General features: G+C 54.6%; 1 protein-coding gene across 2 annotated transcripts in view; it reads left to right on the top strand.

The window, feature by feature from the left end:
- LOC114692653 (phospholysine phosphohistidine inorganic pyrophosphate phosphatase) overlaps positions 1-13,692 on the top strand; it is a 100,639-nt gene extending 86,947 nt beyond the window's left edge. For both annotated transcript variants that reach the window (XM_028868560.2, XM_028868551.2), the window contains one exon: positions 12,641-13,692. In XM_028868560.2, the coding sequence (XP_028724393.1) occupies positions 12,641-12,652 (12 nt within the window). In that variant the 3' untranslated portion in view covers positions 12,653-13,692. The remainder of the gene's footprint in view (positions 1-12,640) is intronic.
- The last annotated feature ends 4,269 nt before the right edge of the window (positions 13,693-17,961 follow it).

Genomic DNA, 17,961 nt, shown 5'->3' with positions numbered 1-17,961 from the left:
CCTCCGAGGAACTTCATTTAGGGACAATTTAAGACAACCCCAGGTGTGTGCTTCCCTCCCCCCCCACCTCCACCTCCACCCGAGACAAACACGCTTATAGAGGAGAATAAGCAAATTAAATGAGTCAGGAAGTAAAGTGGGCAGGGAGCGGAAACAAGCCCTGTGGGATGTTAACCCCACAGCAGAAAGCCTCAGAGGCTAGTGTGCTCGGGACCCGACTTGACACAGAGCAGGCCCCGAGTGGATGAGAGATGGCGCGACCATTCCTTTCCTAGGAAGAGCTAGAACGGGAGGTGCCCCTGGGCCTGCTTCCCAGGGATCACCCCCAGGTCACGCTAACGAAGGTGTCCCATTCCCCTTGTCACCCAGCCCCCAACAAGCCTTGCCCATCCTCGTAGCCGAGCAGAGCCGATCCCTAATACACCAAACTGAAAGCTAACGAGGGGCTTCCCTTGTGAGACCCCTGGAGGGGAGCTGCAGAGGGGGGTAAGCGGAAGCTAGTCTCTGGGGCCTTCTCCAAACTCAGGAAAAAGCTCAACCTAGAATCTCCAGCCTGTTGTCACCAACCCCTCGTGCAGTCTCCCCCCCACCCCCCACCCCGCACCCCGGCACCCTTCTGAGGGTCACAGAGTCCCGCTGCTGCCACCATCCACTCACGGCAAGCAGCGGGTGACAGGAGGAGATCTCAGCCTCCTTTGGCCTGGCCTCTGGCTTCCTAGGCACAGTGGGATGGCAGGCAGGCCTTTGAGAGGGGCAAAGCCACATTGAGTAAATGCTCCTCCGAGCGGCTCAGCCTCCTGGTCAGGGACGAAAACTGGAGAAAACAAGATTCTGTCCAGGAGCCGTCCAGGCAGCCCGCCAGGAGCCCAGGCAGCTTGGACAGGGTCCCCCATGGACACAATTGGCCCAGTGTGGGGCACACCACCTCAGGCGGGCTGGCTTCCCAGCCCAAGCTGAATGGCCCCTCACCCTACTGCTCCGCTGATTTACGAGCTGACTTTTCTGGCCTGTGATTAAGGAGGTGGTTTAGTTAGCTTTTCGGGGAGCCCGGTACAGGAGGTGTTAAGTAAATATGGGTAGGATGCTGGCCTCCTCCCTGGTCCCTCTGGGGTTGTTTCAATTTTCTCATCTGTACAGAGGCATGAAGGTAAACTGCACTGGTCTGCCCAGCCTCCCATGTGTCCAGGAGAGTAGCTAGGGAAGGCATAGAGGCACCCTTCCTATTCAGGCGCTCACCTAGGGGTGGCAGAGAGGCTCATGTGCCCAAGGGCTGGCTCTGACCTCTCGGGTACAGTCTTCTTCAACATATCTGTCCTCTCTTGGCCTAAGGTTCCTCACTTAGAAGCTAGGGGGCTGCACCATAGAGACCCTGTCAGGTTTGGGGGCTTGACAGATTTTCCCTCTGGTTATTTCCAGCATCAGGGCTAGGCTGGGACCAGTGTCCCCCCATGCTGGCTCTTTGACCTGAAGCCTCTAAAGCTCTAAAGTTCTCAACCTGTGGGTCGCAACCCCTTGGGTCACAAATCAGATATTTTCACATTGGGTACTTGATCTATGTCCGCCTCGGGGTTACCTGGCCTGGCCCTGTCTGCAACAATTGGATGTGGTCTGCAGAGCACATGGCATCTGTTGTACCCAGGCACGTATTTGCCCTCAGGGCCAGCACTAGCCAGTCTTGTTCCTCCCGTGGTTGTCAAGCCACAGGTTCAGAAGGGACTGCCCTGGTCCTGGTTGAGGCTAAAGAATAAACTTGCTAAGTGTGGTAGCACACGCCTTGACGCCTAGTACCCAGGAGGCAGAGGCAGGCAGATCTCTGTCATCATCATCATCACTTGTAGCTAGAGTTTTTCTCTCTGGGTCCCGCCAAGCCCCAGCAGTTCCTTAGCCCACTTAGAAAGTAAACATACAGATGCTTATATTATTTAAACTGCTTGGCCATTAGCTCAGGCCTACCATTGTCTAGCTCTTACTCTTATACTAAGCCCATTTCTGTTAATACATATATCGCCACATGTTCCGTGGCTTTACCTGCTGCCTCTACATGATGCTCCCTGGATGGCAGGCTGGCGTCTCCTCCTCTCCGCCTTCCTGTTCTCTCAATTCTCCTCTCTGCTAGTCCTGCCTATACTTCCTGCCTGGCTACTGGCCAATCAGTGTTTTATTTATCAATCAATCATCCACAGCTATCACTCTGCAGCCTGATACTGGTTCTGGGGAGACGTGGCAGTGTAGAATAGAATCACTGTTGTCCTCATCGTGTGCTTTCCTAAGCCACCTCCAAGCAGCTTAAGTGTGCCTTCACCATGGCCTCACTGGGACAATTGTTAATTTCCCAATCTTTGTAACTGTGGCCCTGTAATATTTAACTCTTGTCTACTCATCCTGACTCCTCTTCAGAGTTGTGTAGTATCCTACCAAGCAGAAACACCACACTGGACTTACTTTCCTGCAGGGGAGTACTCTCTTTACTGTGGACTGCAGGGCACAGCTGCTCTAAGCGTCCTTGGAATTCCTTAGAGCGTTTGTCTTTTAATTCAGCAAGGATTTACCGAGAACTTGCCACAGACCAAACTCCATGTTGCTTTAGAATTAACTCTTAGCAGAAATACCCAGGCCTTCCATGGATCCGCATACTCAGGCCAGTGTCTCTCCATCAGAGATGCTGGTGTATCTGGAATGAACAGGGTGAGCCCTCCTGCCCCTGGATAGGGTGGAGTCACAGGCAGTCTGTCCTCCCATCTAATGCTGGCTCAGCCCATCACTCATAGGCATCCTTAGTTATTAATGCACTGTATTAATGCGCTTCAGAGGGGCAGCTCACTCAGGGTGGCGTTTGGCCGAGGCTTTTGGAGCATGCTGTTGCCGATATTGCCTGGTGGCTCCTGTGGCCTGTGTCCCCCTCGGGTACTCTCGGCACCTGGACTCCCAGTTTAATACTCGTCAGTGAGCAGGTGTGATAGAGGCAGAGGCTGCTCCACCAGAAGTCCCTGGAGAGCCACAAGGTCGGGAAGCCAGTTGCTAGGCTCAGGTCACACTTGCATGGAGCAGGAACTCCCCCCAGGGAGCAGCCTGCTCTCCAGCAGCAAATACTCTGAAGGGGGGGGGGGTGCTCACTGGGAACAGAGAGATCAGGACAGAGGTTCCAAGTGGAAGCACCACCCTGCCCTCCTGGTACTCTGGGAAAGTTGTTTTCAGGAGTATTAGTCCCCTCTCCCAGGGTGCCAAGCCTCTCTTTGGCCTGCTAACAGGATCCCTGGCTCAGTCACTGAGGTCTGCCCATGGCACTAGGTCCTCAAGTGACAGGATTCAGGGATGCCAGCCAGCTGCAAGACCAGCAAGGATGCCCCTTCTCCATGCCTTTGCGATCCTGGCACCCCGTGGAGACTCGGAGCTTAGGGGTATAGCCTCAGGAAGCCAGCTTGAGAGGGCAGAGTGGCTTTTCTGAGAGGCCCTGATCACTCAGGGACTCAGCTGTTGTACTCGGCAAGGGGTGGGACCAACTTGTTTAAAGCCAAACACACATACCAGGTGCTTACCGTGTTTTCATCAAAACATGAACAGCTGTTAGAGGTTCCTCTGTCCCAAGCCAGCTGCCAGCCCCTGCCTTTGCCGGCCTCCAAGTGACCGTTGTCCATCACCTGACAGTTCAGCCCTGGATCCCCATGGGATCTAGACCAGGCTACATATGTTTCCAAACCAACCTCTCTTTTTGGTTCTTTGAGACAGTGTTTTTCTGTGTAGCTTTGCGCCTTTCCTGGAACTTACTCTGTAGCCCAGGCTGGCCTCAAACTCACAGAGCTCCGCCTGCCTCTGCCTCCCGAGTGCTGGGATTAAAGGCGTGCGCCACCACAGCCCAGCCAAACCAACCTCTCAACACCAGCTCTGTGACCCTGGGCAGGCCACTTACCCTTTCTGAACCTTGGTTTGTCAGCTGTAAGATGGGGCAGTAGTGCCTCCTCCCCTAACTGCTGTGAAGACAGAGGAGCTATGTGGGGCAAGTCCTCTTGCCAGGTCCCGGACATACAAGGTGGCCGGGATAGACTTTCAAAATGACTTTGTGAACAGCACTTCTCATTGGCTTGGGGATCCAAGAGGTATTATTAGTTGCTGCCCTTTCTGTCTTAGGGGAAATCCAGAGTCCCTTGTTACCTCTCTCCTGGCATAGCTACACAGGTCTTTGCAGGGCCTGAGTATCTGCTGCCAGGGACTTACTTAGAAACGGCATCGCGCCCTTGTGACCCTTAGCCCCTGGTGTGACCAGCCTACAGCTGCATGGTTCCGTTGAGAGCCCCTTAAGGAAAATGCTTTCCGCTGAAATATGTTGGCCTCAAGACCTGGCTACAAGTCTTGTAGCTGGTCCAGTGTGAGTTCCCAAAAGGCTTGGAAGCTATCCCTGCCCACTCTGGCCGGAGCCCGCTGAGAGACAACAGGCAGTGGAGGCACATTTGACCAGCCACCCAGTGCAGCAGGCCTTCATCAGTCTTCGACCTGGGATCAAGCTCCAGCTTTGGGCCCCACCGTTTATTCTCTCCATCCAGCACATCCACCTAGGTCCAGCACTTGCTGTGGGCACACCTCGTCCCAGCCATTTCATCCCCCTGCAGCCTCGGGAGGGGCTCTTCTCAGCTCACTTCCACAGACCAAGAGAGAAGGCTCTGAATGTCCATTTGTCCAAGGACTCGCGGTGTCAAAGCCAGCCTTCTAGGATCTCCTGTGTCCCTGAGAAGGCAGATCACTGACGGCAGAGCAGGGCCATGACTGATACCATGCAGTTTAGAAGGATGAAAGGTGCTCGGTGTGAGTGCCAGGGACACAGAGTGGGTCCCTAAGAAAGGAGGCCAAGACTGGGAAGGCTTCAAGGAAAACTGCCTGCTGGACATGGCATGTTCCCTGGGGATTGAGTCTCAGCCCAAGTTTTACATGGGTAGGTTGGAAATGCACTTGAGTGAAGGGTGCCCGGCACACGAGTGAGAATTAGGGACAGGTGGAGGTGGGACAAACAGGAGCCACTTGCCTTGTCTCCTTGTGTGGCTGCCCACAGCCTCTGTCCACTCTTGGGTCTACCAAAGTGCTCAAGAAGCCGGATTGTAGCGTCTCGTTTTTGTTTTGTTTGTTTTGGGTTTTTGAAACAAGGTCTCATGAAATAACAGCCTTGGCTGGCCTGGAACTCACTATGTCAACCAGGCTGGCCTCAAACACACAGAGATCTATCTACCTGCTTCTGCCTCCCAAGTGCTGGGATTAAAGATGTGTGCCACCATACCTGGCTGGCTTTTAGTTTTGAAGGACTCTGTAGTTACCAACCAGAAACTCTAAAGATCTTCAGTAGACATACAAATTGAGGACACCTCCTTCATACTCCAGCCATGGCCAGGGACTTCAAGGAGGTCTCCTAGGAGACCACCATCACACCAACAGCTGGTTCCTGCTCTGCCCACACTCACCATATGCTGCCGTCTGTGGGATTCGGGAACCTTACCGGAAGCTGTCCGCTGTGTGGAGTAGGTTCAGGTGGCTCCATGGGCTGGGTCCTGGTCGAGAGGTGTCATCAGTTGAACTAAGTCATGACTAGGCCAGGCCACAGGGTGATCCCAGGCAGTAGGTAACATTGTCCTTTGCAAAATCCCTGCCCGGTTTCTGCTTCCAGCTGCCTGCTCTATCCAGCGCGTCAGGTCTGACTTTGGTTTCTAGTCCTATTGACTCTAAGTTGTTCTCGGTGGCCCTTCCTAGAGGCTTCCAGACCTCCATCTTGTCAGCTTTTGTGAGCTATGGGCTCTCTTCGCCTCACGGTCAAAGCTGCAAACACTTTTCAGCTGAGATTTGGTCTGAAGGTAGAAGGCAGGAGAGGTGTCCCTGCCACAGACATCGAGGGCGAGCCAGAGGTCACCAAACTCAATAGCAACTCCCAGAGGGGCCACTCAGAGGAGCCTTGATCTAGATTAGGTTGAAATGTTGCCAACCCAGAGCCGTCACGGCTGGGGCTCTGGGCTGTCCCCAGCCCCTGAGCTCTTGTTCCTTGTCCCTGGAGACACTGGCCACACTTGCGTGGAGTGCTGGACAGAGCTCACGGTGGGTGTTCTGCAGGGTCCGCACCCACACAGGTGGAGGACCTGATGACCTAGAGTGCAGCTCACATGGTGACTAACGAGTCATCTCCCCACACACAACCCAGTGTGTCACATCACAGGGTCAGCGGTAACGAAGCAAAGGGTACCTCTGGGTCTGGGTTAAGGGGAATCTAAGACACCAGCACGCTTGGCTCCCACAAAAGCCGGAAGAATGGGGCTGGGAGACCTGCCTTCTCTTGCTATAAATCCAAGTTGCTCTGAAGGCCATAAGGGACAGCCCTCCACTAGACACACCAGGGCTTCCTGCTGTCTACCTGTCAGCTCAGAAATCACTCACAGGTTTCCTAGGGCCCAGTGGGGCAGGCAAGAGGCCAGGATGTCACATACCTGATGAACAGCCAGCACCCTGGCCTGAGTCTGTGGCTCTTGAAAATGTGCGAGACCTCTGGTAACACCTTTCCCTGCCTCAGTTTACCCACCAGGGCTCAGTGCCCTTGTAACTGGCCTGACAAGCACCACCTCCTGCTAGGGGAGACCTCTGATCTCTCTCCCAGTTGGAGAGCTTGGGGTAGGCTCTGGGTCCCTGAGGCTCTGTCTGTCTCAGGGGAGTTTGGTTAGATCAGCCCTGTCCCACCATAGGTCTTCAGGTATGGATGGGCCTGAGACCACCAGGGACCCCAGGAAGCCATGGGGCTAGGACAGACAACATGCCCCGCTCCTGCCTCTGGGCTGCGCGCCCAGCCTCCAGCATAGGCTGCCCACATGCAGGAAGGGTGTGTCTCAGTCGGGGGCACAGGTCCCCATCCCACCCTTAGCCCTGCTGACATGCTGACGGGTTTTTGCCCCGGTGGAGGTGGAGTGAGAACAGCCAGCTGGAGCCCCGGGAGGGGGATGGATGGGAACGGGAGCTCATCTGGACAGTGTTGGGAGACGGGGCTCCTCACCACTGCGCAAGGGGCTGGCTGGGAGCCCCGCCCTCCTCCTCAGCCCCATCTCTTCCTGGAGAAGCGCAGGTGTTGGGGCTTGGACTGGTTGGCCCTCCAAGTGTACAGCATTTTCAGTTGAACTTCACTTCTGCTGGGGGTGTCCGCGGAAGGGATGCTCCCACTTCAGAGCCAAAATGGCAGAGCATCGGGCAGCGCGCTGGGCCAGACCCCAGCCACATTTTTGCTCTGTTGGGCTGCCAAGAGATGGAACATTTTGGTCACCTGTGTTGACTAGGACTCTGACTGCAAGAGAGGTACCCGCCATAGATGATGTCTCCACTCCCTTCAGTGGCCAGGGAGCCACAGCCCTAACGTGGTGATTTGAATGAGAATGGCCCCCACAGGCTCATAGATCTGAACATTTGGTTTCCCAGTTGATGGACTGTTTAGGAAGGATTAGGAGGTGTGGCCTTTTTGTTGGAGGAGGTGTGTCACTGGGGGTGGGGTTTGAGGTGTCCAAAGCCCATGCCAGGCCAGTCTCTATTTTTTCCCTCCATCTTGCTGGTAAGATAGATGTAGGCTTCCAGCTACTGCTTCCACACCATGTCTGCACGCCTGCCGCCATACTTCCCGCCACGATGATCTGTTGTATACCGGGTGTTGGCGTAGGTTCACACAGGTCCCCAGAGTCGAGAGACAGAGGCTGCAGGGGTGATTCGTCTCTAAGACTGGCCCGCTGTAGCTTAGCAAAGAACCCCTTTTACTGTTCTCCAGTTTACATCCTTCAGCAAGTTCATCTTCATACCCCAACACCTCTCATGCAAGCTTCCCAAAGGGAGGGTGCCAAGTGCAGAGTAACTGACGCTAAAGAATCCCTGCAGTGTCCCGGGTTCTTCAACCAAACTTGTGTAGGCTTTGCACCGTCAGCCAGACTCCGAGACAAGATTCACGTGGAGGGTAACAAGAGAAACACGAGGTGGATTAAGGCGAGGTGCTAGCACTCTGGAGCCGACCAGGTGGAGCTCTGTGGGAATTCTCCCACAGTGATCATGGGCTAACCTTCTGAAACTATAAGGAAGCCCCCAATTAAATGCTTTAAAAAAAAAAAAAGTTATGCCCATTGGTATAATTATTATCTCCATGGGTGTCGGGTCCCCTGGAACTGGAATTACAGACAGCTGTGAGCTGTCATGTGGGTGCTGGGAATTTAACCTGGGTCCTCTGGAAGAGTAGTCAGGGCTCTTAACCACTGAGCCATCTCTCCAGCCCCAAAATGCTTTCTTTTATATGCTGCTTGGTCATGGTGTCTCTACAGCAGTAGAACAGTAACTAAGACACCTCAGTAGGGGCCTCAGGAAGACTCTTCCAGGCCTGCCATTGGCCAGCCTCTCTTGTTGGAGCTTGGAGCTGGGTAATGGCCCTCATCCTTGACGTGTGGCCAACCTTCAGACTGCTCCAGGCCAATGAAGAATCCTGATGAAGCCTTGTCCATGGTGGCTTCAGCTGGTGTCAAGTAGAGACAGGGCTGGAGATACAGGCTTTGGGCCGAGGGTTGCAAGGGTACAAGAGCAATTGCTGGTGCCCGAGGTTGGAGGTACCATAAACTTAGGTACCAGGCAGGCCCAGCCCTCCAAGGGCTGTGACAGGAATAAACCCCTTTTATGTCTCCCAGCCACCAGGCCTTAAGTGCAGTGGACACCAGAGAGGCCTCAGCTGAATGAGGACATGGGCTCCATGGGAAGGATGTCCACATAAGTATGTTCATAATCAGTATTCATAACCCAGTGTTTCCCCAAGGGACAGGGCAGGAACACCCAACTCTGGACACACTTTCCACACCCACCTCCAGAACCTAGGACCAGTGCTATATAACAGAAAACAGAGGAAGAGGAACATTTGCCTGAGAATTATGTCCAATGCAGACCACCCAGGTACACTCCTGGGAGATCACTGACCCTCGGGTACCAGCCAGCAGCCCAGGGGTTGGCTACTGGCTGGGTTTAAGGTGACCTGGCCTCTTGCCTGCTCCTCTGGAGCCCAGGGAACTGTGTCTTGACCATGTGTGTTCTGAGCCAGCAGGTAGACAGCAGGAAGCCTTTGAATACATGCCCAGTAGAGAGGTGTCCCCTATGGGCTTCCAGAACAGCTTGGATTTATAGACCAGAGGAGGTAGGGTCTCCCAGCCCCATCCTCCTGGCCTTTGTGGGAGCCAGTCTCTGGTTTCCAGGCTCCCGGGTAGTTCAGATTCCTTCCCCACCCACATTCAGATGTAAAAATGCCCTTTGCATCTGGCCCCATGAAGTGATACCCTCTGTCCTCCAGCTGTGTCACTGTGGCCTAAAGTTGGCAGCGCTACCCCATGCCAGTTCCCAGGTCACTGAATGCTCTGTCCCTGGGCAGCCCCAGGACCTAGCCTCAGCCACCAGGGGCAGCCCACCCAACTGGTCCAAAGCAGTGGACAAGAATGCATGCCCCCTCCCCCGCATAGTCATGAGAACCCTGCCCTGCCTCTTGGGGAGCAGGCCATGACTGGCAGAGAGCAGGAGCGAACCCCCTGGCAGCGCTGCCCCTGAGGAGGCCCTCGACGGGCTCCTGTCATCTGTGTGCCCTGGAGGTGGAGGTGGCGGGAGGGAGGCTGTCCTTGCTGGACTTCTTTGCTTGGGTCCCTGTGCCATTTTCCTCCACTGGGTACAAAGCCCATCCCTGTGAAGCTGGCCCGTGGGCTGCGTGCACAGAACCGCCTTGTGTCTGCCCTTCCCCAGCCCTTCCCTGCACTCAGCTCCTGGGGCATGTGGGGGAGGAATAGCTAATGACAGGCAGCACCCCGCCGCCTCCCAAGCCCTTTGTTCATTCACTGGGTGACAGCTACTTCCTGGGTGATGCTGGGGGCCAACCCTGCTCGGGGGACAAGACGGTGAGCAACTCGGCCCCTCCTCTAGGAAGCACACGCAGCACCATCCCTGGCGGGTGGAGAAGCAGGGTGTTGTCCCGTCACAGCGGGACAGGGGACAAGCTCTGTATGCTCAGAGAGCGCCACACTGCATAGACAGTGAGGGTCAGAGGTAGCATATGGGAGCGGAGTCTTGAAGGGTATGCAGGAGTTCCCATAGAGCGAATTTCAAGAGCATTCTAGGCCTGGCCATGGTGGTGGTCGCCTCTGAGGAAGAGGCAGACGGACCTCTAAGTTTGAGGCCAGCCGGGTCTACAGAGTGAGTTCCAGTACAGCCAGGGCTACACAGAGAAACCCTGTCTGGGGGGGGGGGAGGTCGAGCATTCTAAAGAAAGGCAGTGGTTAACAGTTGATGCAGGAGGATTGCTGTAAGTTTGAAGGCAGCCTGTGAGACCATCTCAAGAAGGAAGGGAGGAAGGGTGGATTGAAGAATTCTGGAACTTAGCATGGACGATGGCCTATATGTGTGGGGAATGTCTGAGGCTGGTGGCTGTCGTGTGGAGGGAGGGGGACGGGATGGAACTCTGCTGAGGGTCTGGGCTGCGGGCATTTAAGACACTCAGCAGTCTTATTCAAGGGAGAGGCCGGAGCAGGTGAGCATCCTGGGACATCCCTGGCTGCAGGAGAGAGGGGGGAGGAGGCCAGACTGAAGAGAACCCAGTGGATCCAGTGGAGGGGCAGGGGCAAGCTGGAAGGAACCAGTCTGGCCTGGCCAGAAAATACCCCCTTTCCCTTGTGAGGAATCCACCAGAGGGCAGGATGGCAGCCATGCTGGTGGAGGCTGACCCGATCATGCAGCTTCTGTGAGACCCACCGGGGACTGCTGTGCGGGGAGAGAGGAGGGCCTCTCCCAGGTAAGCCCTTAAGCTCCAGATTCCAGACAGTCGTCCCCAGGTGAGCCAGATGGCTGGCAAAGCCGCTTCTGCCCCACTTCCAGACAGGATCTGAGGGCCGGGGCTAGCTGCTGCAGAGACGCCCTGCGTCATCCCCAGCACAATGGTGGAAGCTGAGCTCAGGCCTTGAACCCTTTCACGAACTCCCTGACCTTCTGGCTGTCCATCATACCCTCAAATCCTGGCTGTTTCCTTTCCTTCTCTGCACAGCCTCCACCCCCCACCCCACACCCACACCCCCGCCCGTGAACACGGAGCTAGGCTATTCTTATCGCCCTTCCCTGTGGAGAGAGGCTCCTCTGGTCCCTTCTAGTCCAGGGCCTTGGCAGCTGCAGGAAAACCCCTTCCCTCCAGGATGTGACCTCCAAGCTAGTGTTCTAGAATTGTCAGAATCTAATATCTGAAAAGGACACCATGGGTTTTAGCTATTCTCAGGCAACCGAACCACTTCCTTCAGGCTGGGTGGAGACTCGAGGGTGCAATAACAGTCTACTGCAGGATGTTGCAGTGCCGAGGACGTGTGAGTCAGGCCTCGGGTAATCCCAGCAGCATGTCCCTTAGCAGCGAGTGGGAGGTTTGCAGAGGCTAGCCCTCCTCCTGCCACACCCTGCTTGACTGCTTAGCAGCACGAAGCCATGAAGCCCGGGACAGTGGGAAGGAAGGGGCTTTCTGGTGGCCAAGATGAGACTCTGGCTCACTTCCCTGGCAAGGCTGCCCATGGTGCCTGGGATGAGGCCCACACGTCTTCAGAGGACTGTGAAGATGAGCCCACCCGGGCCCTCCCCAGTCTTGCTGCCTGCTTAGAGTCGTTCTGAATTCAAGATTCAACCACATTGAGTGTCCAGGCTTCTGCACCAGGTCAGTGTCCAGCCAGACTGCAGGCGCGGCCAGATAAATGGGTAAAGGCTTAGGCGAGGTCCTAGTCCTCAGCATCCCAGTCAGAGAATGGCTCTGCCAGGAGCCCCTGGCATCCCTATGAGGCAGCAGGGGCCTCCAAGAACTGGGCAGCGCATGGCACCCCAGAGCATCAGGGAAGGGAAGAATTTTGATTGTCAATAGCCCTAACCGTTCCCAGAAAGCACATGTACCAGACCAGCACCCCAATTTACCAATCAGGGTGCTCTTCCTGGGTGATTCTTCTGCTAGATGAAGAAGGGAGCCAAGGCTAGCGGTTACTCTGCTGTAGACAGGAGTGTGTGTGTGTGCCCTAGAGAGACGGCAGAGGAGGGCACAGAGGGAGCCACAGCCCTGGCTGCCTGACAGGGCGGACAGCACGGAGGTTCCTTCGGGGTAAAGCCAGGCCCATGCTACATGCTGGGAGGCAGGTTCACTGTGGCCAGCTGGCAGTGGCTTCAGGAGGCCATTGTCGGGGGTCTCTGGCTGCTAAAGTTTGAGTGTGGTTTGTCCCCCAAGGGCTTGTGTGATGGAGGCTTGGTACCCAGTGTGACCAAGGTGGGACCTTGAACGACTTGGGGTCTTGGGGACACTCACTGAGTTACTGTTTTCAGGAGGGGTCGGGGGTGGTTCTTGCAGGCACTGAGAGGAAGAAGCACCTGCTTAGTAGTGAGTTTTTAAAGCTTAAGCCTGACCCCCCCGAACACTCTCTTGTACCACACTCCCTCCATGACACTGTCCTTCCGTTCTCCATGAAGCCTGGGCGAGGGACTCGGGTGGGATTTTCAGTCTCTAAAACATGGACCTACACAGATGTCTTTTCTCTATGATGTTACCTGGGCTCTAGTACACAGTAATAACAAACGTGGACCGTCCGCCTCCAGACTAAGCTGCAGTCCTGTCTTCCAGGCCTGCCGATGAGCATCATCCGGAAGTGAAGGCTGACGGGTACGTGGACAACCTTGCGGAGGCTGTGGACCTGCTGCTGCAGCACGTGGGCAAGTGACAGGCCTTCCGGAGCCGTGGACAAGTGCACCACCCTGTGCCCACACTTCTTCCCACTGCTGTGCCCCCCTCCCCCACGCTTCCAGGCCCCAGGCTACCCAGAGCTCTGCCTGCCCTGCCCTCTGCCCGCTGCTGGCATGGGCAGGTGCAGGCAGTTCTGGGATGCTTGTCCCTCGGCCAGAGCCAGCCCTCCCCTTCCTCAACGTCCCTCTGCTAGTTGCCTGTCAGCATTCCTCCCTCCCCCCCAGCCTCTGGGCAGAGGATTGTTCCCTACCTGTATGGCCTGCTCCCCTCCCTGGCCCATGTCGTGTTTACATTAGTGACCTCCAGGAAGGTAAAAGCAAGAGACCTGTCAGGCCTCCAGAAAATGAAACCCTCAGACATGGGCTGGAAGGTCCCCCTGAGTCCCTGAATTCCTTCAGTCACCATTGGCACATGGTCTTTTGATTGGCACCATCCAGTTGGATGAGGCATGTTGACTCCTCTTTGAACTCTCTGATGTGAGTGAGGAGCCTGCAGAAAACTCAGGGGCCTGCCCTGCACAATGCGGGAAGCCCAAGCTGAGCCAGCCTGCCTAACACTCACAGCCCTCCCTGGCCCCAGTCAGAGCGCCTACCTGGCCCCAGTCAGAGCGCCTGATGAGCAGTCTGCCCCCTCCCCCTTCCCTCAGCAAACCATGCCAGCCCACTGTTCTTCCTGTCCCCATGAGTTACCCAGACATGGGCTGGGGAGCTCTCAGGAAACTGAAGATACCCTCCCACAGAGCAGAAATGTCCACCTCTACAGCAAGGCTGCGACACAGAAAGTACCTTGGAGTTGGGATGGACAGACTTGAATGGGCTGGAGTTGGGATGGACAGACTGGAATGGGCTGGAGTTGGAATGGACAGACTTGAATTGGCTGTGCCCAGTGCACAGCACAAATTATGGTTCAATAAACATGACCTCAACAGTCCACCTTTGACTCAGCTTTTTTTGGTAAGGGTCCAAAGTGGGTAGAGAGAGCAGGCCCCAAACAGGTTCTTAGGTTCCAACCCTGTCCCTGCCACTGAACAGTAGAGGGGCAAAGCTACGGAATTTCTTACCTGCTCTGACCCTTTTAAGAAATTAAGACATGGAGACTAAGAGATGTCAAGGAGAGTTTCTTCGTCTCCAATGGAAAAAGACCAAGGCAAACATCAGCACTGCCTCCTATGTTGATTCATATTTTTCAAGAATTTATTTTCAGTTTTATTTGTGTGTGTGTGTGTGTGTGTGTGTGTGTGTGTGTGTGTGTACAAGCATGACATAAGTACACTTGTGGAGGTCAGAGGAACAGCTTGTTAGAGTTGGTTCTCTCCCTCCACCTTTACACAGGTCTGGGGGCTCGAACTCAGATCATCAGGCTTGCGCAGCAAGCACCTTCTGAGCGTCACCAGCCCTGAGTTTTCATTACTACAACAAAATACCAGAGGCAGGCTAAGTGTGGTGGGGTTACGTGTTCATGATTCCAGCACTCAGGAGGCAGAAGCAGGAGGATTGTCACAAATTCCCGGCCAGCTTGTGCTACATGGCAAAACTGTCAAAAAAAATATAACAGAAAATGAAAGAAAAAAGGAAGTAAAGAGGGAAGGGCAGGTTGTATAGCCCAGTTTGGGAGGCTGGAGGGCACAGCACCAGCCTCAGTTGAAGTCTCATAAAGACCTCACGGAATCTGCCAGGGTGAGATGGGATGGGAAGACAGCGGGGATGTCCCTTTTGAGGACATGCCCCATCTGACCTCAGGACCTGCAACTTTTTTGTTTGGTTGGGTTTTGTTTCTTCAAGACAGGGTTTCTCTGTGTAGCTCTGGCTGTCATGGAACTCAATCTATAGACCAGGCTGGCCTTGAACTCAGAGACTGATCTGCCTCTGCCTCCAAATGCTGGGAGTAAAGGCATGTGCCACCACCACCTGGCAGATTTTTCACATTTTAAAGGTCCCACCAGCTCCTGACATCACTATCTAGTGAGCCAAACCTCCAGCTTTTGACTCTAAGAGCAACACAACCATCTCCAACCATTCCTTACTACACCTGGCAATGGTGAGCCGTGCTGTCCACAGTGGGACAGGACAAAGGACAGTGGCCTTCTCTGTGGGGCCTCTGGGACAGTACTCCCTCCTACCCGAAGTATCAGTTTCAGAATCTGCTGAATGGGTAGCTGATATTGCGGTTTGTTTTCCCCCAGTCGATCCAGAAGCCATGGATGACTCTCTGGAGACTTCTCATAAACAGAGGTCAGCTAGGGAATTGGCTCAGTGGGTAAAGGAGTCAGCTGAGAGAGCACTCACTGAGAAGGAAGTCAGCTGCAAGACGCTTTAGTCCCTTGCTAGCCGTTCAAGCATGGGGACCTGAATTGATCTCCTAGGACTCAGGTTAAAAGAGGGTACCAGTACATACTTGTAATCCCAGCACTAGGGAGACAGAGATAGGAGGATCCTGGGGGCTGGGTGGCCGGCCAGTCTAGCCAAATCAGTGAGCTCCAGGTTCAGTGAAAGTCTCTATCTCAAAAAACAACCTATAGGCTGGCAAGGTGGCTCTGTGAGTAGGCACTTGCCACCAAGCCTGACAACTTGAGTTTGACCCCTAGGACACATAAGAAGGAAGGAGAGAATCAACTCCTGCAACATGTTTTCTGACCCCCACACCTGTGCCGTGGCCCACATACTCACACAGACTCAAATACATGTAGTGAAAAACAAAACATGAAAGAAAGAGATTGAGGACAACGTCTGACATTGACCTCTGGCTTCCACACACACACATGCACGCACACACAACCAAAAATAAGATGTCATCTAAGGACCGAAACCTGAGGTTGACATCTGGCCTCCACACGCGTGTGCACACCCTAGTGCAACTACAAACACACAAAGGAGTCAGGGGTCCTGTGTGCAAGGACTTCCCTGAAACCCGGGTCCCCCGGCACTGTGAGCACACCAGCGGGGCCCTGCTGGGCAGGCTGACCTCTAGTTTATTAGCAAGAATAGTGGCTGTCTGTCTGCATCAGGATGAGGGGCCACCAGTCTGGCCAGTGTCACGGACCTTCCAAGAAGGGCCTTTGGCTTATTTGCTGGATACACAGAAAGCTCCAGGGTTGTCTGTCCTGCAGCAGTTCAGAATGGAGGGGATGTGGACACTAGAGCCAGTGCCATAGGTTGTGCTTGCTAGTGAGTGTGTCCCATGGGGTTCGTGTTCTCTCTCTCCCCTGCCCTCTCTGTCCCCCCCCCTCTCCCTCCTTCCCTCCCCTTCTTTGATGCTTAGCTGTTCCCACACTGGCTTTCATTGACTGGTCTCTCCAGAAAAACTGAGCTTTTTCTACAGACCCTGTATGATCTGGGGGCAGAGACCACACTGTCCTCTGAGCCACAGTGGCTCAGTGACATGGTCCTTAAAGTGACCCATCCAAGGTCCAGAAGTAAGAGGCAGAGTGGAGACCCATGGTCTACCCCACATCCTGTGCCCTTTCTGAAGTTGGATTCTGAGATGCTCCCTCCAGCCTTGTCTGAAAGCCCATGAAGACAGCCTGTGGGGACCTCAGGGCTGCAATCGTCCAGCACACAGCTGTCCTCTCCCTCCAGAGAGGATCTGTTCCTGCCCCCCTATGTCCGACGGCCCCTTGCCTTGATGCTTCTCAAGGTGACATCACTGCCCAGTGGCATGGCTTCCCTCCTGGTCTTTCAGCTGCCCACCAGTCAGCCTACAGGATTATCACAAGAGGCCCCACTGCCTACGACTCATGTCCTCAACAGGTGGACCAATCAGGAAGAAGCCGCCTGCAGGTCACCTTAAAATGGAGACCCAGGAGATGCAGCCATGTGGCGAGGCTACGAGGGTGTTCAGGGACCCACCTCACAAGCCAGTATGATTATCATTATCGCCCCAGCTTTTCCTCGGGTAGTAGCTCTGTTGAGCAATTCGCGCTAAGTTTTGATGTTTGGGGGCCAACATCAAACAGAAGCAGTGTTACTGTAGGAACTACAACCAGAAAGTTTAAAAGGAACCAGTAGGCACTCGGAGGTCTGGCCACTGTCCAGGCTGGGGCGTTTTTTTTTTTGTTTTTTTTTTTTGTTTTGTTTTGTTTTTTCCCCTTGGCTTTCGTCCTATGCACATTTCGAGAAAGGGCTCTCTAGTGTACAGAGGGCCAGCATCAGCTTGCTCACAGAAGCCCACTGGGTCCCTAGCCCTGTGTCCAGACAAGGGCCCTGCTTAGTGATTGGGACCAGCCCTAGATGGATGCACCCGTGAGCCAGCTGGACGCTGAGGCCTCTCGCTGTCCAGCGACACCAGCGATCCCCACAGCGACAGCCTGTGAGCCCAAGCCTGGCCGCGAGCAGGGTCCTCAAAGTGCAGAAGACACAGAGATGTTAGGGAGGCACCAGAACAGAGGCCAGGGCAGCCATGTTGTCAGCTTGGGCTGGAGCCGGGTATGAAACTGGTACCCCTGGGAAGTGTGAGGCGCAGGTAAGAGGCTGTTGGGTCATTCAAGGCCACTGTGCCCCGCCTTTGGGAAAGCTTGGTGGCTTTCTTTGCCCTCTTCCTGATGTTGTCACCTTACCTACAGTGTACGAAAGGCAGGAGGGTGGTGTCCTGGGAAGACCGAATCATGGCCAGCCTGGGATCTCTTGTGTGTGCTCGAATTTTAACTGTGTGTGTGGTGTATGTTGTCTTGAGTATGGGTGTGTGCCAGTGTGCATGTGATGGCCAAGGTATCTCCCTGGCCCCAGAGGTGGTCTTGTGGGTTGTTTTGTTTTGGTGGCTCTAGGGACTGAACCTAGCCCCTGGCAGGCACACGCTAGCAAGGGCTCTATGACCAACCTATAGCCTTAGCCTGTGTTTTGAGGCAGGGTCCCGATATTTGGCCCAAGCTGCCCTTGAATATGCAATCCTCCTGCCTCGGCCACCTGAGTACTGGGGTTATAGGTGTGTTTCACTACTCCAGGACACCTTTCCTTTTAAAGTTTTTTTATTTTTATTTTTTGTTTACGGACATTCTGCCTACATGTGTCTGAACCACATGCATGCAGTACCCAGGAAGACCAGAAGATGCCACCAGATCCTCTGGAACTGGAGTTACAGATGGTTGTTAGCTCCTCTGTGGGTGCTGAGGACTGAATCTGGGTCCTCTGGTTCTCTGTCCACCCTCACCCCGCTTCTTCAGTTACATGTTCACATACCATTTTGTTTGATGGAGGATCTGTTGTCAA

The sequence above is a fragment of the Peromyscus leucopus genome, chromosome 1, assembly GCF_004664715.2.
Source record: "Peromyscus leucopus breed LL Stock chromosome 1, UCI_PerLeu_2.1, whole genome shotgun sequence".
Lineage (NCBI taxonomy): Eukaryota > Metazoa > Chordata > Mammalia > Rodentia > Cricetidae > Peromyscus > Peromyscus leucopus.
Note: the sequence above shows the minus strand (reverse complement) of the source record. Positions and strands in the feature narration are given on the sequence as shown.